An 18,917-nucleotide genomic window follows, 5' to 3' on the forward strand; every position below is an offset into this window, starting at 1 on the left:
CGGTTGGGCTACGGCAGCCAGTGTGAAGTCCCACGTGAACCGGCTGGAGCCGAACTGTAGCTGCACCGTACGGGTGTCGTAGGTCCTTACTGTGCTGCCGTTCACGGCCCTCAGGGTGGGACCCGGTGCCCTTTTGCAGGTGTCGTAACTCGTCGGAGGTAAGACGCTGATCTCGGCACCAGTGTCGACCAAAAAACGGCGTCCCGACCGCTTGTCCCACACATACAGGAGGCTGTCCCGATGGCCAGCCACCGTAGCCATCAGCAGCAGCTGGCCTTGGCGTTTCCCGGGAACTTGCAGGGCGGGCGACAGCGGCGGGCTTCTGCGCCCCACCGCTGGTGGTAGAAGCACCATTGTTTGTTGGGCTCCTCACCCCTGCCTCTGGGGCTAGCGGGCTCTGTGGCCGGGCCTGGTCTGATTTGCTGCTGGGAGCGTGGCCTGGTGATCTGTGCAACGGACGCCCCACTCACCTTCTTGGCGTTCCACAGCAAGTCTGCCCGGGCTGCCACCTTCCAGGGGTCGCTGAAATCCGCGTCGGACAGCAGCAGGCGTATGTCCTCGGGCAGCTGCTCCAGGAATGCCTGCTCAAACATGAGGCAGGGCTTGTGTCCTCCGGCCAGAGACAACATCTCATTCATTAAAGCCGATGGAGGTCTGTCTCCCAAACCATCCAGGTGCAGTAAATGGGCAGCTCGCTCGCGCTGTGGGAGTCCGAGAGTCCTTATGAGCAAGGCTTTGAATTCCGTGTATTTGCCGTCTGCTGGGGGAGACTGTATGAACTCCTCAACCTGGGCCGCTGTGTCCTGGTCGAGGGAGCTCACCACGTAGTAATAACGTGTGGAATCTGAGGTTATCTGCCGAACGTGGAATTGGGCTTCTGCTTGCTGGAACCATAGGTGAGGTTGCAGCGTCCAGAAGCTTGGCAGTTTCAACGAAACTGCATGAACAGATGTGGCGTCGGTCATCTTTGGCCCAAATATCGTTTGGGCCATCGGGGTCACCAATTGTAGCAGTGTGCTACACGCAGCGCTGAAATAACGACACAGAGTCGGTAAACTGCAGTTAAAAAAAGATTTTATTCAAACTTCGCGGCCTCGCTTTAAAGCCTCCCTGATCCCGCCCTCCCCGAGCGTGGATGCTGTAGGGGGCACATATTCACAGTTCTGACCCGTGCGCGGATGCTGTAGGGGGCACGTATTCACAGTCCCGTGCGGGCTTTTCCCTTTGTTGGTGAAGCAGACCTGGCACCCTTTTGGGACTGGCCTTTGTGCCGGCGCGCTGGCTATTTGTGAGCCGGTTCGAGTGCGCTAGGAAGTGGGTCACCACATAGATGTCTTTTAAAAGTCGCTAAGGCACCCATCTCAACCACCATTTCTGGCAGCTCATTCCAAATATGCACCACCCTCTGTGTGAAGAATCTGTCCCCGATTCCACCTCTTGCTTTGATCTTAAACCTATGCCCTCTTGTTTTTAGCACACTCTCCCTGGGATACTTAGCTATATCCATCATGATCTTGTATACCCCTTATGAGGTCACCCTATTCAGGAATTATGAAATTGTGTGAATATAGCAGATTTTAATTCACGCAAGAACTAGTCTTCATTTCTAAATTTAAATTGCAAGCAGTAATCAGTTTTTAGTTAAAAGGGCAGCTTTTCAAACAGCACCGTTGACAGAGTATGGACTGCTGGCCCACAGTAAGGGGCTGGCTGCTCAAAAGATAAAGTTTGCAAAGCGAAGTGACCATGAGATATTCTCAACTGTATCAGCCAAAGTTAAGACAATGGGGTTATGCTAACTGGCCTGAAAACCAGGCACCACGGCTAAGTTACTTGCACCATTGCGACCGAGTTCAAGCTGGCAGACAAGACCGATTTTATCACTTAGCATATGGTCACAAGTATAGCTGCTCAATCAATAGTTGAAATATTTGTGTATTCAACGACCGCAGTAACAGCCTTAACTTTGGGTGCCTGGGATCACTGTACCCAAAAGCTTTTAGACCCTCTGTATGAATTACTTTGTTCCAGCAAGGGTGTTTGAACTTTCGGAGTCTGGCACTGTAGATGTGTAATTCAAAGGAGTCTCTGTCAACCCAAAATATTGAAGTAAACAAGTCATTGTAACTATTGAAATAGCATTGAATCACCTTTCATCTTAACAGCATAAAACATGATGAACTTTGTGTTTTAAAGTCTCTATCAAGAGGGTCTCAACAGAGTGCCTGCTTGTCGTGATGATTAAAGACCTTTATATCACTAGTTTCAGTGTCTCTCTGGTGACTTAGATCACAGTCACAACCACCCCTCAATCTTCTACATTACAGGGAATGCCGTCCTAGCTTACACAGCCTCTCCTTGTAACTCGGGTCCCAAGTCCAGGCAACACACTGGTAAATTGTTTGCACAACCTTTCTGGTTTAATAACAAAACTGTACTCTTGTACTCAGTGCTCTGACTGATGAAAGCCAGCGTGGCAAATGCCTTCCGCAGGAAACGGTGCCAGTACGTCAGCTTGTCAAAAGGGTATAACCATAATCACAGGTAATTCCAATCTACATATTGTCTGGAGAAATGAAACTGATAAAGGCGGCTGAGATAAGAAACACAAAGAAAGGGTTAGGTTGCTGGAATTGCACATGCTGGAGTCAAGTGGGACTCAGTCTGGAATTCCATGATAGGAATAATTAATTACCCCAGAGGATGCTTCCTTTAGCGGGGAATTCTAGGCCCAGAAGCCGTAGCCTCAAAGTAGAAGGAGGTCCTTTTAGAACAGAGATGAAGAGGAATTTCTTGAGCCAGATGATGGTGAATCTGGAATTCATTGCCACAGATGGCTGTAGAGAGCAAATCACTGGTATACTTAAAGTGGAAGTTGATAGGCTCTTATTAGAAAGGGTCTTTATCAGCCATGATGAAATGACGGAAGAGACTTAATGGGCAGAATGGCCCAATTATGTTCCTTATGACACTGACAACAAAATAATTGTAATTTTGCCATCAGATTAACAAAGAAAACACTTTGCAATGAGAAGAGGAAGAATTATGCACTCAGCAAACTCATCATAGACTAGTCATGAAGCATAGGAACGGCTGGCTCAGGTAATTATTACCCTCACCCAAATGAGCACCTGTATAACAGTGGGAACCTGGACTGCAAGTGCACAGCACCTTGAAAGTGGTGTTACGAATGAGGAGCAACTCTGATGGGCAGAAGGGTGCAAGGTCGCCCCCCCCCCCCCTTTGAGAATCACAAAATCGCTACTATTTCGGGTCTGATACCAAGGAAATGAGAGAGAGAGACAACGCAGAGATACACAAAAGTGGAATGTCTCCTCCTAACAAAAGCGGAACGGAACCACTGATTACTGCTATTGTCTCTTGGAGAAGGATTGTGTATTGAGTACTGTTCTATTCATTGAAACCCCTCAGGGGGTAACCAGAGTGGTCTGGTTGATGGGTTGCATCATCCCAACCTGATTGACACCTGAGACCCCGTGAGTGGGGATAAAAGTAAGGTCTGGGGAACACCCCTCAGACGCACCAGGAGAGACGCTACGAGACCAGTGGGGGCTTGTGTGTGTGTCCACCCTTGCCTGGGTGACGAGTCCGCCACGGAAGAACGGTCTAGCTAAAGGACGGAGGGGTCATCCGTGAATGGCCCCAACAACAACGCATCGACGGATCGAGATCGTAAAGGAAAGTCGGCAAGTCAATAGCTGTTACTCTCTCTCTCTCCCTCTCCAACAATTGCAACACAGCGACCAACAACTACCGCAGCCTGCATGAACTGAACTGAACTCTATATTTCCATCGGACAATTCATTATCCCCTAGACAACGATAGAGCTTATTTCTTATTGATTATTATTATACCCGCACTTTTAGGTTCAGTATTGATGACGTATATTATCTGTATATTTGCATTGATATTATTTTTGTGTATTTTTACGAATAAATACTGTTAAAAATAGTATCATCAGACTCCAAAGGATACTCCTATCTTTGCTGGTAAGACACCCAGTTACGGGGTTCGTAACAGTGGCAACACATGCTGGTAAGGTGGTAAAGACAGGGTACAGCATGCTTGCCTTTACTGGCTGGGAATTGAGTAGAGAAGTTGTAAAAAGGAGTAAAACACATTGCAGCTGTATAAAACTCTGGTTAGGCCACATCTGGAGTACTACACGTAGTCATGGTCACAGCATTACAGGAGGAGTGCAGAGGCTGTGGGAAGATTGGCGAGAAGTTCGTAAAATTATGAGAGCTGCAGAAAAGGCAGGGTCTTTTCTGAGAGTAGAAATATCAAATGCTAGAGGGCACTGCCTTAAATTGAAAGGGAAAATTTAAAGGAGATTTATGGGATAAGTTTTTTTTAAACAGTGATGGGTGCCTGGAACATGCTGCCGGGGAGACAGTGGAAGCAGATAATTATTCATTTAGAGATACAGCATGGTAACAAGCCTTTCCAGGCCCATGAGCCAGCACTGCCCAATTACACACATGACCGATTAACCCATGTCTCTGAAATGTGGCAGCAAACAGGAACACCTGGAGTAAACCCACACAATCATGGGGACAACTTACAAACTCCTTACAGACAGCAGCCGCAATGTAATTGTGTTATGTTAACCTCTACACTATTGCCCTGTCCCATATGATTACAACACACAAGTGAGAGCATCAGCTACTAGCAGATCTGCGGTTTCAGTCACGCAGTATGGAGACAATTCCTTCTGACTACTGGTCCGCAATGACCATCGAGTGTCTAACTTACAACAGTCTGGAAAACTGACGGTAGAGTTATTAAAGGACCGTAACAACAAACTGCAGGCCAGTGAGCCTAATATCAGTGGTGAGCAAGTTATTGGTGGGGATTCTGAAAGAGGATCCACCCGCATATGGAAAAGCAGGGCATTGGTTATGAATAGTCAGCATGGCTTTGTGCGTAGGAGATTGAAACTCAGATTTAACTGAGCTCTTTGAAGAGGTGACAAAGAAGATTGACAAGGACAGGATAGTAGATATTGTCAACATGGACGAACTAACACCTTTGACAAGATCCTGCAGGGCAGGCTGGTCTAGAGGTGAGATCACATGGGATCCAGAGCTAATTCATTGGATGCAAAGTTGGTTTGGTGGACAGAGTCAGAGGATGGTAGTGGAGGCTTGTTTTTCAGATGGGAGGACTGGGTCAATTGTTAATATAGGCAATGAAGACAATTCTGGATTAGAATGAAGACAGCAAGATTAATAAACTTGCAGATTACACCAAAATCAGGACAGGATTGCTGTGTAAATAGTAGGGCCCTGGAGAACGTTGTACAACGGAGAAACCCAGGGTACAAGTACATCGTTCCCTGAGAGTGACGAAGGCACGCCAGCGGCTCTGCTCATTAGGAGTTTGAGGAGATTCGGTAGGTCACCAAAGACTTTTGCCAATTTCTACAGGCGCATGATGGAGACCATTCTGACTGGTTGCATCACTGACTCCAATACACAGGAACAAGAGAGGCTGTAGAGTTGTAGACTCAGCCAGCTCCACCACAGGCACAACCCTCCCTGCTGCCTGGCACTGTTCTGGCGCAAATCAAATTTCGTGGCATATCTGGCAAAAGATTACTTCCTGTTTTGCTCAGCAGCACGGAGACTGAGATCATACCACCTTTCACTGCCTCGCAAGGGCTGTCTTTGCCACGACTGGAAAATCACTGTACGAGACGGGAGAATATCCCAACCTCATCACTCCTCAATTCTGTAATCACTATGGGCGCCACCGTCATCGCCGAAGAGCTAGACTCCACTGAACCCTGGATTGGACAAGGCCCAGTTCCACCGCTCCTTGTTTGGAGGCCGCTCTAACCGAGCTTAACGAGCACTGGAATCAACTGGGAGCCAAGTCTAAAGCATCAATCAGGATGTAACTCCCTGCTTAGTGGGACCTTGGTTAGTTGTAGGAAGGAATAAACACTCCACCCCTCCAACTACACAAGTAATCCAACTACAAAATAGATTCAATGTTTTGGTCGGGCAATTTTCCCCGTTGACTGGCTTGTCTCATCCTCCATTGCCCAGGGAACCAGACACTCCATTGTAAGTGGTGAGACACTCTCCGCCACCAGCTACACACCACTCGGACCACCAGTAGACACCTCCACACCTCCACTGTGCCCCATGAGGGGTACCTTTCTGGCTACCTCCCGGGCTGCAACATCACCGCAAATTCCACAGTCTTCCAGGTTCACAGACATACCTTCAAGGTTCAGAGGAGTAGACTTAGGATGGAGATGAGGAGGAACTGCCTTTCCCAGAGAGTGGTGAACCTGTGGAATTCTCTGCCCAGTGAAGCAGTGGGCAATAAATATATTTAAGACAAGGTTGGATAGATTTTTGCATAGCAGGGTTACTAAGGGTTATGGTGAAAAGGCAGGTACGCGATGAGTCCATGGCCAGATCAGTCATGATCTTATTGAATGGCGGAGCAGGCTAAACGGGCCAGATGGCCTGCTTTTGCTACTATCTCTTATGTTCTTCTCCTACACTCCTAACAACACTGATAACTGGCGACTCCATTATCAGGAACATCAAGTCATAGCTAAGTGTAACTGTTTGTTTTCCCAGCACCGAACTCCCTTGCCTGTTAACTGACCACCCGTCTGTAAAATGGATCGTTGTCCACATTGTCACAAATGGCGTTGTTCAACAACAATCTAAGCTGCACGAACTGACAATAATGATTTCTAAAAATCAGTGGCAAGGACTTTTTATCTCTGGACCAATTCCCATGCTGGGTTATGGATCTGGGCGTTTTAACAGCTCCTCAGTCTGCATGATTGGCTTCAGATGCAACGTAAAGCACGGAACTTTGGTTTCATTGACAACTTTAATCTATTCTGGGAATGCGCCACACTTTTCAAACCCGATGATCTTCACCCAAACAGTCTGGGCTCACGGATACTATCTGCAAACATATTCCATTGCACTCTGGTAAACCCATGTGGATGACTATTTACAGAAACATAGAAAACCTACGGTACAATACAGGGCCTTCGGCCCAAAAAGCCGTGCCGAACATGTCCTTATCTTAGAAATTACCTAGAGTTACCCATAGCCCTCAATTTTTCTGAGCTCCATGTACCTGTCCAGCAGCCTCTTAAAAGACCCCATCGTATCCACCTCCACCGCCGTCGCCGGCAGCCCATTCCCTGCACTCACCACTCTCCGAGTAAAAAACTTACCCCTGACATCTCCTCTGTACCTACTTCCAAGCACCTTAAGACTGTGCCCTCTCGTGCTAGCCATTTCAGCCCTGGGAAAAAGCCTCTGACTATCCACACGCTTTCTTCTTCTTTTTTAAATTATTAACCTGATGGTATCTTGTCATGCAAAGTTCCCAAACCTTGCTTTCCTCATGAGAATGTGCAGGTTCTGAACTCTAACCAGCTGGCCTTTAATCTGTCCCCAAACAGCAACACTGAGTTCGTTTTCCCCAGATCCTACTCAATATTGTTGTCATCGACCTTCCCTCAATATATAACATTCACCCAATGACTTCAGCATAACTAAGAATTTTAAAATTAGTTATGCTTATCCACTGACACTTCAATCCAACTCATTTCCTAACACAAAGTCATATCCACCTGAGTGAATCTCATATATTTAATGCTTGAGTTAGTTAAAACTTGCACAAATTACCGTGCTTGCCTGTGCCTGCTCCACCCCACCCCCCACCCACGTTACTAGTATCAGCTAAAGATCTCACATTCAATGGACACTGAATTACCTGCAACAGAACAAGCACAAAGAGAGGGTGCAAACCGTTATACCAGCACCTGCTGGACATGCCACAGGCCATTACTCACCTGTCTTGTGGTGCAGACATAGACTGTAGGCTGAATTGTCCAATCTGCTTTGTGCAAATAGTCAGGACATCAATTCCTTTATTGCTATGAAACAGAAAAATCATACATGAGATTGCAGGGGGAACATGACCTCCTTTTGCCAAATACAGTGGCTGTGAAGAAAAGAATCATTAAAAGGTGAGAATTTTAAATCCAATTTCCTCATGTCACGTTGCACTTTAGGTGCAAATAAACCCTACTCTTCTTCAGCAGAAACTTCTACTTCTTATCAAAACCAGATCAAAGCCTGACTGAATTCTTTGAAATTGAACAAAGCACATTGACAAAAATGGATGTGATGTGTATAGATTTTAGTAAGGCATATGATAAAGTTCCCCATGGTAGACTTTCAGAATCAGGAGGCATGGGATCCAGGGAAACTTAGCTGTGTCGAGTCAGAATTGGCTTGCTCAAGGCAGAGGGTAGTAGTAGTCGATGGACAGTATTCTGTCAGGGAGTGGGGGGTGGGGGACCCATTGGTATTCCACAGGGATCAGTTTTGAGATTCCCTGCTCTGTGATTTTTTTTAAATAAATAACTTGAATGAGGAAGAGGAAAGATGGGTTAATAAGTTTGCAGATGACAGTTGGTGGAGTTGTGGATAGTGTGAAGGGATTTTGTAGGCTGCAATGGGACACTGGCAGGATGCAGAGCTGGCAGGTGGAACTCAAATTCCACTTTCCAAAATGAATCACTTTTCTGAGTCAAAGTTAAAATACTAGATTAATGGCAGGATTCTGGGGTATGTGGAGGAACAGAGGGATCTCGCAGTACATATCTGTAGATCTCTCAAAGTAGCCGCACAAGTTGATAGGGTTGTTAAGAAGGTGTATGGTGTATTGGGCGTCATTAGTTGGGAACTGAGTTCAAGAGCTGCAAGGTAACGTTGCAGCTCAATAAAACCCTGGTTAGACCATACTAGGAATATTGTTCAGTTCTGGTTATTTCATTATAGGAAGGTTTAAAGAGGGTGCAGAGGAGATTTTCCAGGATATTGCCTGGATTAGAGGGCACGTCTTATGAAGATAGGTTAACTGAGCTAAGACTTTTCTCTTTGGAGTGAAGGAGAATGAGAGACGGCTTAATAGAGGCACTCAAGATAATGAGGCATAGAGTGAGTGAATAGCCAGAGTACTTTTCCAGGGCAGAAATGGAGATAAATATTGAAGATCTTTACACAGAGAATGGTAGGTGCATGAAACACCCTACCAGGGGTTGTGGTAGAGGATATATTACAGGCACTTTAGACACTCTTAGGTAGGCACGTGAATGATAGAAAAATTGAGGGCTATGTAGAAGGGTTAGATTGATCTTAGAGTAGGTTAAGGCATGGCGGCTGAAGGGCTGTATTGTGCTGTGTTCTAAAGTCAACAGGGAAACTGCAAGATCTGGCTCCTCAGACTACTTCCCATCTGTGACCTGGAATCATCTGATCAGCCGAGACGTTTCCAACACTTGAAAAATTCATGTCTCCATTATGGCTTCGGAAATTGTGTCTCCAAAATCTGATCAGTTTTTCTGGGGGAAGTGACAACGGCAGGGCAGTGGATGTTACTTTCATCAACTTTGGTGGGGTCTTAGACAAAGTCTACCATGGTAGACTAGTCCAGATGATAGTGATCACAAGACCCTGCTAGACATTAGTAACGAAGTCTGGTTCACAGGGGAGGCATATCGCCTCAGTTGTGGCTATGAGATGTCAAGGCAGAGCTGCTCTCCACTCAGTGGGAAAACAAGCTAGACCAGAACAACTTCCCATCAGTCTAGTCATGCCACACAGGGACATGACTTTTTTTTTGTGTCTGTACGTTTTTTCTGAAATCATAACCATGTGTGCTTTGTGCTGTACGCTATGTGTTTAGCACCTTGGCTCCGATAGAAAGCTGCTTCAATTGGCTATATTCATTTATGGTTGAATGATAATTAAAACTGGACTTGAACTTGAAGATGAGATCACATGGGATCCAAGGTGAACTAGCCAATTGGATACAAAGCTAACTCGGTGGTAAAAGCCAAGGAGAGAGCAGTGGAGGACAGCTTTTCAGGTTTGGAGGTGACTACCTCCAAAGTAGCCGCACAAGTTGATAGGGTTGTTAAGAAGGTGTATGGTGTATTGGGCGTCATTAGTTGGGAACTGAGTTCAAGAGCTGCAAGGTAACGTTGCAGCTCAATAAAACCCTGGTTAGACCATACTAGGAATATTGTTCAGTTCCTAGTGAACCAAAAAATGGTGTTTTGCTGTGATTGATGTTGGGTTGACTATTGTTTGTCATTTATATTAATAAATAGTTAACTCAAACAAGTGCAAAGTGGTACATTGTGGGAAGTTAAACAAAGGGAGAACTTACACAGCAAATTACCAGGCCCTGGGCAGTGTTTTACTGCTGGGTTTGTCCAACAAGTACATCGTTCCCTGAAAGTTGTGGCACAGATAACCAAGTGATGTTTCGCACACTTGCCTTCATTAGACAGTGCAACAAGTGTCACGTTACAACTGTGCGAGACATTGGTGAGACCACACCTGCAGTATTCGTGCAGTTCTGATCACCACACTACAGGAAAGATGTGATGAAACTAGAGTGAGAAGGGATTCGCAGTGATGCTGTCTGGACTGGACTGGAGGGTGTGAAAAATAAGGATAAGGAATTCTAAGGACCAGATAGGCTGGAACTGTTTCCCTCAGAGCATTGCAGGCTAAAGGATGACCTTGTAATATCATGAGGAGCATAGATAAGGTCACAAATCTTACCCCTAGGAAAGCAGAGTGTTTATGGAGAAAGGGAAAAATACAAAGAGGGGCTAAGGGACACATTCTTCCATACACAGAGGAAATAATACAGGTGGGTACGAATATAACGTTTACAAAGACATTTGGACAGGTTCATGGACTGATATGGGCCAATGGGAATAGCTCAGGAAGGCACCTTGGCTGGTATTGATGTTGGCGCCTATGCCACTTCCGAGCTGTAACAGCTATGACACACAGAAACAGGCTGACACACCAGGATAACACAGCAGCTGAGTGCGTTGTTGATCTTACCTTCGATGAGGCCCCTGTAACAAATCCTGAATGTAATTCTGCCTCTCAATTGGATGTCCACGGGATCTATTGAACACTTGACAAAAAGAACCAGGGATGAAGAGATTTTAGATTTTGATGGACAACAAAAGAACAAGTCCAGGTGGTGAAATCCTAAAACTTACGGTCAATCGCTTCATGAGGGTCCATTCCATCCACATCAATCAGATACCTGAAAGAAACAAACAGCATCAGCCAATGTCCTTCCAAGTCCTATTGCTCTACGTACCTACTCAATACCACTCAAAGCTTGTCCCTCAAGTTCCTCAGAAATATTTTCCCTCTCATCCCTAAATCTATGCTCCATAGTTTTGGATTCCCCTACTTTGGGGAAAATGCTGTCCACCAAATCTATGTCCCTCATGATTTCGTTCTCAGGTGGTCAGTTACAGAGAAAGTGCAGGGCAGACGATTAGTAATGTGCAAGATCACAATGAGCTCAACTTTATCTTATACCAGGGGAGTGTCCAACATTCTTATAACAAGATTCTTTGTGATAAAAGGGAAATAAATTTGTCCAATCTCTCCTCAAAGCAAATCCAGGCAGCATGCTGGCAAACAACTTCTGCATCTGCCTCAACATCCCTCCTAAAATGGAGCAAGCAGAATTGAATGTAGTGCAGAGTTTTATAAGTCTGCAACACAACGTCCCAACTCTTGAACCTGATGCCATGACCAATAAAGGCAAGCAGACCACACAGCCACTTTATCACCTTATCAACTTGTGCAGCCACTTTCTGGGAGCTATCCACAAGATCCCTCTGCACATCCCTCAACACTGACAACGTGATCTCCAAATATTCAACACCTCACACTTGCTCAAATTGAACTCTCTCTGCCATGACTCTGCCTGAAATTGTAAGTGCTCAATACATGCCAGCAAACTTCTTCAGTATCCTCAACATCACCAACCTTTGAGTCATCTGTACTGTTATACTCTCAGTCTTCAGGCAAACCGTTCCTTCTGGATTCCCAACTGGACTTCTTGGTGAATATTAGGTTAATAGCCTCCAGTAATAGCCAGAGGTGGAAACATCATGTTTGTGTCCAAAATGGAAACCCTACCTAATTTCAGGACATCTCTCAGGTTACTTTTTAGCCTTTGCTCATCCTTACCTAAATATACAATTCCTCCTTTCTGGTTTCATGCATTAAATCTCTCCAGTGCTCCCGTATACACTCTGTTGTAAGTGAAATTGAATACAATACTCCCAACCAATGTTCAATACAGGTTTAGCAAGACATCCATATTCTTCAATCCAATCCCTTTCGAAATAAGCTCTGGTGTTTAATTTGCTTTTTGTTATTCAAAAATGTACATAACTGTGACAATGCTTGTACTGAGAGACGATATCCTTACTGGACAGCTCGGGGACAGTTGTACAACATTTGGAGTATTGCATTTAGCGACATTTGGATTATCGCATTTAGCTTTGGTCACCCTGCTGTAGGAAAGATGCCATTTAAAACAGGAGTGCAAAGGCTTACAGGGATGGTGCAGGCACTGGACGGGCTGAGTTATGGAGATAGGATGAACCAACTGAGACTGTATTCATCAGAGCGTAGAATGGGGAGTGATCTTACGGAGATGTATAAAATCATGGCAGGCAGAGAGGGTGAATTTTTCCAGGGGTTAGGAATCAAGAAATGGAGAACATAAGTTTAAGGTGGGAAGGGGGAAATTTATTAGGGACCCAAGGGGAAACATTTTTTTTTAAACCTAGATGGTGGTCCATGTATGGAACCAGCTGCCAGAAGTGCTTGAGGCAAGTACATTAACAATATTTCAAAGGCTCTTGGACAGGTACATAGATGGGAAATGTTTAGAGGGTTATAGGCCAAATGCAGGCAAATGGGACCAGTTAGGCCAAAGGGACTCTTTCAATGCCATACGACTCCAAATTAGGTACAGAACTTCCTGAGCTCTTTTCATGATTCTCATTTACAGTCATTAAAAACTCTCCATCAACCTACCTGCAAATGAGATAGCCAGTCCTGTTAACGCCATGAGTGCAATGAACTCCAACCAGTTTATCTAAAGGCAGACAAGTACAGAACAGTGAGCACAGCAGATTGGACCCCCACACCTAATGAACAGGATGAGTTTCATATGGAAGAGTGTCCACTGGATCAGCTGGGCTGAATGGCCCAGTTGCATGCTTTACGACTCTGAACCTATGACATTGTGGTCAGGGTTGATGCCTCACAGACTGATCTCTGAATCAGTCTAGCTTGCAGGTTCTCCCTATTGCTATGCAAGTTTCCTCTGGGTGCTCTCGTTTCCTCCAACACCTAGTTGCAGTTTGGACATTCTACCCTCCCCTTGTATAAATGGGTGGTAGAATCTGGGGAGAGCAAAAGCTGACAGGATGAATCAAATTGAATTAGTCTGTGGAGTAACTGGGTGATGGGGTGAATCAAATTGAATTAGTCTGTGGAATAACTGGGTTTTTGATGGCTGGCATGGACTCAGTACTGTTCCACTCTAAAGTGATGTGGTATCTCAGAAATTTGATGGGAGGGGTGGTCTGAATTCCAGGTAAGGGCCCCAACCAGACAGCAGCCTAGAAGCTGGATTAGGAGTGATTCTACATGTTTATCAACCCAGAGTCTATGACAAAGGAAGGAGGAAGGAAAAAGAAAGCACCTTCCTAGCAGAGGCTGCACTATACCAAAAGCGAATTCTTGGAGATGAGGCACGGGATGGAAAAGCTCTCATTGAGGGGTTCACTGGAGCTTTCTCCATGACCGACTAACATTTATGCTTCAGTCAACATCACTGGAAAGGGATAATCAGGTTACTATCAGATGGGTCTGTGTGGGAGCTTGGTGCAAGATACCTGCCACTATTTGCACATGATAACTGGCTATTAATTACAAACTTCACTGCATTTAAAGGTTTCCCGGACATTCAGAAATTATAAAAAATATGAGTCTTCTGAAAATTCAACTCCCTAGTGACAGCATTTCTCCCATCTCAGTCCTAAAGGGAAGATTCCATATTGTGACACAGTGACCACCTTGTTTTAACTACCCTGTCAATTCTACGAATAATTTTACATATTTCAGTAAAATCATTCACAATCTTCCAAACCATATAAAAGACCAAAGCCGAGCCTCCCTTTGTAGAACCAACCTACCATTTCAGGAACCTTTTCTGAACTCCCTATGTAGCACATACAACATGCTGGAGGAACTCAGCAGGTCGGGCAGCATCGATGGAGAGGAATACAGATGACATTTTGGGCTGAGACTCTTCATCGGTGCTGATGAAGGATCTCGGCACAAAACATCAACTGTTTATTCCTTTCCATTGATGCTGCCTGGTCTGCTGAGTTCCTCCAGCATGTTGTATGGGCTACTCTGGATTTCCAGCATCTGTGGAATATCTTGTGTTTCTGAACTCGCTATATTATTTTCTGGGCACGGAGCAAAACTGGACACAATATTCCAGGTAAGATCTCACAGGCCTCATATTTGTTGACAGAATCATGTCCTTTTGCTGCTAGGTCTCTGCCAAAGATATCAATCCAAATTAATCCCATCTACCTGCACGTGTTCAACTTGCCCCCATTCCTCTAGCTTTAGACACCCCTAACTGGGAGAAAGACTGTAACCCTTATTTATTCCCCTTATGATTTTATAAACCTCTGTAAAGTCACCCCTCAGCCTCCTACACTGTATGAAAAATGTCCCAGCATATCCAGACTCTCCTTCTAACTCAAGCTTTTCAGTCCCTCTAATATTCCTGTGAATTTCTTCAGCATCCTTTCCAGTTTAAATTTATTTCTTTCCTATAGCTGGGTAAATAACTGGTAGGTTAATTAGTCATTGTAGATTGTCCCATGCATAGACTACGGTAGTATTAAGTCAAGGGACTGCCGGGCAGCATAACTCGAAGGGCTGGAAGGGCCTGTCTCACACTGCATCCCAATAATTAAATCAATGAATAGAACTTCAGATGTAGTCTTACCAACTCCCCCTACAGCAAAATCGTGACACCCTTAACCCCTGTGCTCAATGCCCTGACAAATGCAGACAAGTGCACCATATTCCTTCTTCACCTTGTGCTGCCACTTTCAGGAAACTTTGTACTTGTACTCCTACGACTCTGTCTTGCGACACTTCCCAGGACCCTGTCACGCACTGAGAGTCTTGCTTGGTTGAACTTCCCTAAAATACATCACTTCACTCTAGTCTACAATAAATTCCATTGGCCGTTTCCTTCCAGTTCCCTCCCCAGCTGATCTTGATCCTGTTACAACTTAGACAACTTTCTTCACTTCCCACCACACCACCAAATTTAGTACTACTACCTGCTACCTATATTCTCATCCAAATTGTTAACGTAGAGGACAAACAACAGAGGACCCGGCAGGCGTCCCTCCAGCTCACCACAAGTTCAAATTATGATATGAAAATTTGAGAAAGAGCCCTCCACTACCAACCTAACCAAGCCACCTAGCTAATTTTATACCCAATCGGCTACCTCACCCTGAAGCTTGTGTTCTAACCTTCAAGATCAGCTACCGCGTAGGACCTTGTCAAAAGCCTGGTTGAAGCCCTCATCAATCCTTTTGATATAGGATTTATATCCTCACTATAGGAAGGATGTGGAAGCATTGGAAAGGAGATTTACCAGGATGCTGCCTGGTTTAGAGAGTATGCATTATGATCAGAGATTAAGGGAGCTAGGTCTTTACTCTTTGGAGAGGAGGAGGATGAGAGGAGACATGATAGAGGTATACAAGATATTAAGAGGAATAGACAGAGTGGACAGCCAGCACCTCTTCTCCAGGGCACCACTGCTCAGTACAAGAGGACAAGGCTTTAAGGTAAGGGGAGGAAAGTTCAAGGGGGATATTAGAGGAAGGTTTTTTACTCAGAGTGGTTGGTGCATGGAATGCACTGCCTGAGTCAGTGGTGGAGGCAGATACACTAGTGAAATTTAAGAGACTACTAGACAGGTATATAGAGGAATTTAAGGTGGAGGGTTATATGGGAGGCAGGGTTTAAGGGTCGGTACAACATTGTGTTCTATATCTCTTCACAACATCGCAATATGTGATACCCAGTTCCCCACAAAGCCACACTACCAACAAAGGCTGGTGGATCGTGTCTCTCAGAATCCCTTCCACTGACTTCCCAACCACTGACGTTAGGCTCTCTGCCTGGAGTTCCCAAGGGTGTCTTTGCAGCCCCTCTTAAACAGAGGCACAACATCAGTCACCCACTAGATTTCTGTCACCTCACCCCTGCCTAACGACGATATGTGGTCCCTATCAAGGCCACAGAATTTCCTCCCTAGCTTCCCACAATGCTCTGGAATGTATTTCATCAGTCCCAAGGATTTACCTTTATGCACGCTGAGATGAGCTTCATTAATGATAAAGATTAGTTTTATTTGTCACATGTACATCAAAACATATGGTGAAGTGTGTTGTTTGTGCTATCAACCAACAAAGTCCGAGGATGTGCTGGGGGCAGTCAGCAAGTGTACATCCACAGTACGTGAGCTCGTAGTGTTCAGAATGCAGGAGAGAACCCGCAGTCCCAGGGAGAACATTCTGTACACACATTACAGACAGTGGTGGGAACTGAACCCCGATCGCTGGCACTGTAAAGCGTTATGCCAACTGTTACACTGGCACACCATCTATAAGCACCTCCTCTAGTGTAATGTGGATGTTTCACAACTGCCCCGACACTGCCTCCAATGTTACTATATATTTGGTGACAGAATCAAAACCATCCACAGTATTCCCAGTGGGGCTCTGCCAACACCTTTTACAAATGTTACTAAACTTCACTATTTTTAAAATTCTAACCTCTTTGCAATAAAGGCCAATGTGCCAGTTTTCCGTGACCATATTTTGCGATTCCTGCACTGGAACACCTGGATCCCAGAAGGGCAAAATGGGGGTAGAAGGTTGGAATAGACATGGTAGGCAGAGGGGCCTGTTTTTTTCCTCAGTGACTATCTGCCCATGATCTGCAGGTTATAATCCAAGTCACGTGCTGTGCTGATGTGGAAGTACACAGCTACTCCCGGATTACCCCCAGTGCCTCAGGCTAGTGCAGGTAGGGATGGGATGATAGCACAGATTAATAAGTGACTGAGGAGATGGTGCAGTCGGCAAGGTTTCAAGATCTTGCATCATCAGAACCGGTGACCTGTACAAGAGGGACGGACGGGTTGCACCTGAACTAGAAGGGAACCAATATCCTGACCAAGAGGTTTGCAAATGCTACTCTGGAGGGTTGAAACTAGTTTTGCAGGGGGCTGGGAACCGGATCACCAGGTCAGTAAGTGAAGGATCAGTCAGGAAGGTAGGGAAAGTATTGAAAGGCAAAAATCAAAATAACAGGTAAGATGGGTCAGATATTTGAATTGTGTGTATTTTAATGCTAGGTGTATTATAGATAAAGGTGATTAACTTCAGTACATGGAACTACGATGTTGTGGTCATTACAGAGACTGGTTGAGAGAGAAGCAGGAATGAGTGATTAATGAAACAGGTTTCCAAGGCTTTAGAAAAGATAGAGCAGGGGGTGGTAAAAGAGGGGGTAGAGTTGCACTACTAATCAGGGACAATATCACAGCTGCACTCGGGAGACATAACGGAGGGGTCCATTTGGGTGGAACTCGGAGTAGGAAGGGTGCAAACACTCTGATGGGTTTGTACTATGATCTCCCAACAGCCACTAGGACACTGAGGAACAGGTACACAAGCAGATTAAGGAAGGGTGCAAAAATTGTAGGGTTATTGTCATGGGGGATTTCAACTTCCCTAATAGCCACCCTAATTGACTTTCTTAGTGTAAGGGGTTCAGATGGGGCTGAATTTGTTAAGCGTATCCAGGAAGATTTCTTAAATCAACATGTGGATGCTCCAATGAGAGGAGGGGGCTGTATTGGACCTGGTGTTGGATAATGAACCTGGCCAGGTGACCGACCTTTCAGTGGGTGAGCAGTTAGGGAACAGTGATCACAACTCCTTAACATTACCTCTATATAAGGGAAAATCCTGGGAACTATAGACCGGTGAGTCTCATGTCAATTGTAGGGAAAATTGCTGGAGAAAATTCTTAGGGATAGGATATATGAGTGTTTTTGGGAACCCATGGCCTAATTAGGGAGAGCCAACATGGTTTTGTGTGGGGCAAGTCGTATCTTATCAACTTGATTAACTTTTTTGATAAGGTGATGAAATTGAAGAAGGTAGAGCAGTGGATGTTGTCTACGTGGATTTTAGAAAGGTGCTTGACAAAGTCCCTGATGGGAGGCTAATCCAGATCCACAGCGAATTGGCTGTTTCGATTCAGAATTGGCTTGAGCCTAGAAGTTAGCGATCGAAGGGACATATTTGAGCTGGAGGTCTGTAATTTGTGATATTCCACAGGGATCTGTGCTGGGACCTCTGCTGTTTGTGACATATGTAAAAGGCCTGGATGAAAATGTAGATGGGTGGGTTAGTAAGTTTGCAGATGATACCAAGATTGGTGCAGTTGTGGATAGTTAGAAGATAGGCAAAGGATACAGCACCATATAGATCAGTTGCAGATATGGGCATTGAAATGGCAGATGCAGTTTAACCCAGATAAATGTGAAGTGTTGCACCTTGCTAGAGCCAATGCAAGGAGGCAGAATGCTGTTATCACTGTTGCTGAACAGAGAGGTCTTGGAGTCCAAGTTCACAGCTCCTTGAAAGTGGTTACACAGGTCAGTAAGGTGGGTAAGGCGGCTTACGGAATGCTTGTTATTATTAGTCGAGGTAGCGACTTCAAAAGTCCAGAGGTTATGCTGCAACTTTATGGAACTCTAGTTAGGCCACATCTGGAGTAGTAACAGGGTGCTGCCTGGTTTAGAGGACATGAGGATGGACAACCTTGGATTGCTTTCCCTGGAGGCTGAGGGGAGATGTGAAAGAGGTAGAC

At 45.2% G+C, this 18,917-nt stretch overlaps 1 protein-coding gene across 1 annotated transcript in view; it reads right to left on the minus strand.

The window, feature by feature from the left end:
• The window catches only part of LOC140733423 (uncharacterized), a 30,222-nt gene that overhangs the window by 7,207 nt on the left and 4,098 nt on the right, over positions 1 to 18,917 (minus strand). The window contains exons 5-8 of the mRNA XM_073056734.1: positions 12,954 to 13,014; positions 11,105 to 11,151; positions 10,941 to 11,016; positions 7,862 to 7,945 (exon numbers count right to left, since the gene is read on the minus strand). Of these exons, the coding sequence (XP_072912835.1) occupies positions 7,862 to 7,945; positions 10,941 to 11,016; positions 11,105 to 11,151; positions 12,954 to 13,014 (268 nt within the window). The remainder of the gene's footprint in view (positions 1 to 7,861; positions 7,946 to 10,940; positions 11,017 to 11,104; positions 11,152 to 12,953; positions 13,015 to 18,917) is intronic.

This window comes from Hemitrygon akajei, chromosome 1 (assembly GCF_048418815.1).
Source record: "Hemitrygon akajei chromosome 1, sHemAka1.3, whole genome shotgun sequence".
NCBI lineage: Eukaryota > Metazoa > Chordata > Chondrichthyes > Myliobatiformes > Dasyatidae > Hemitrygon > Hemitrygon akajei.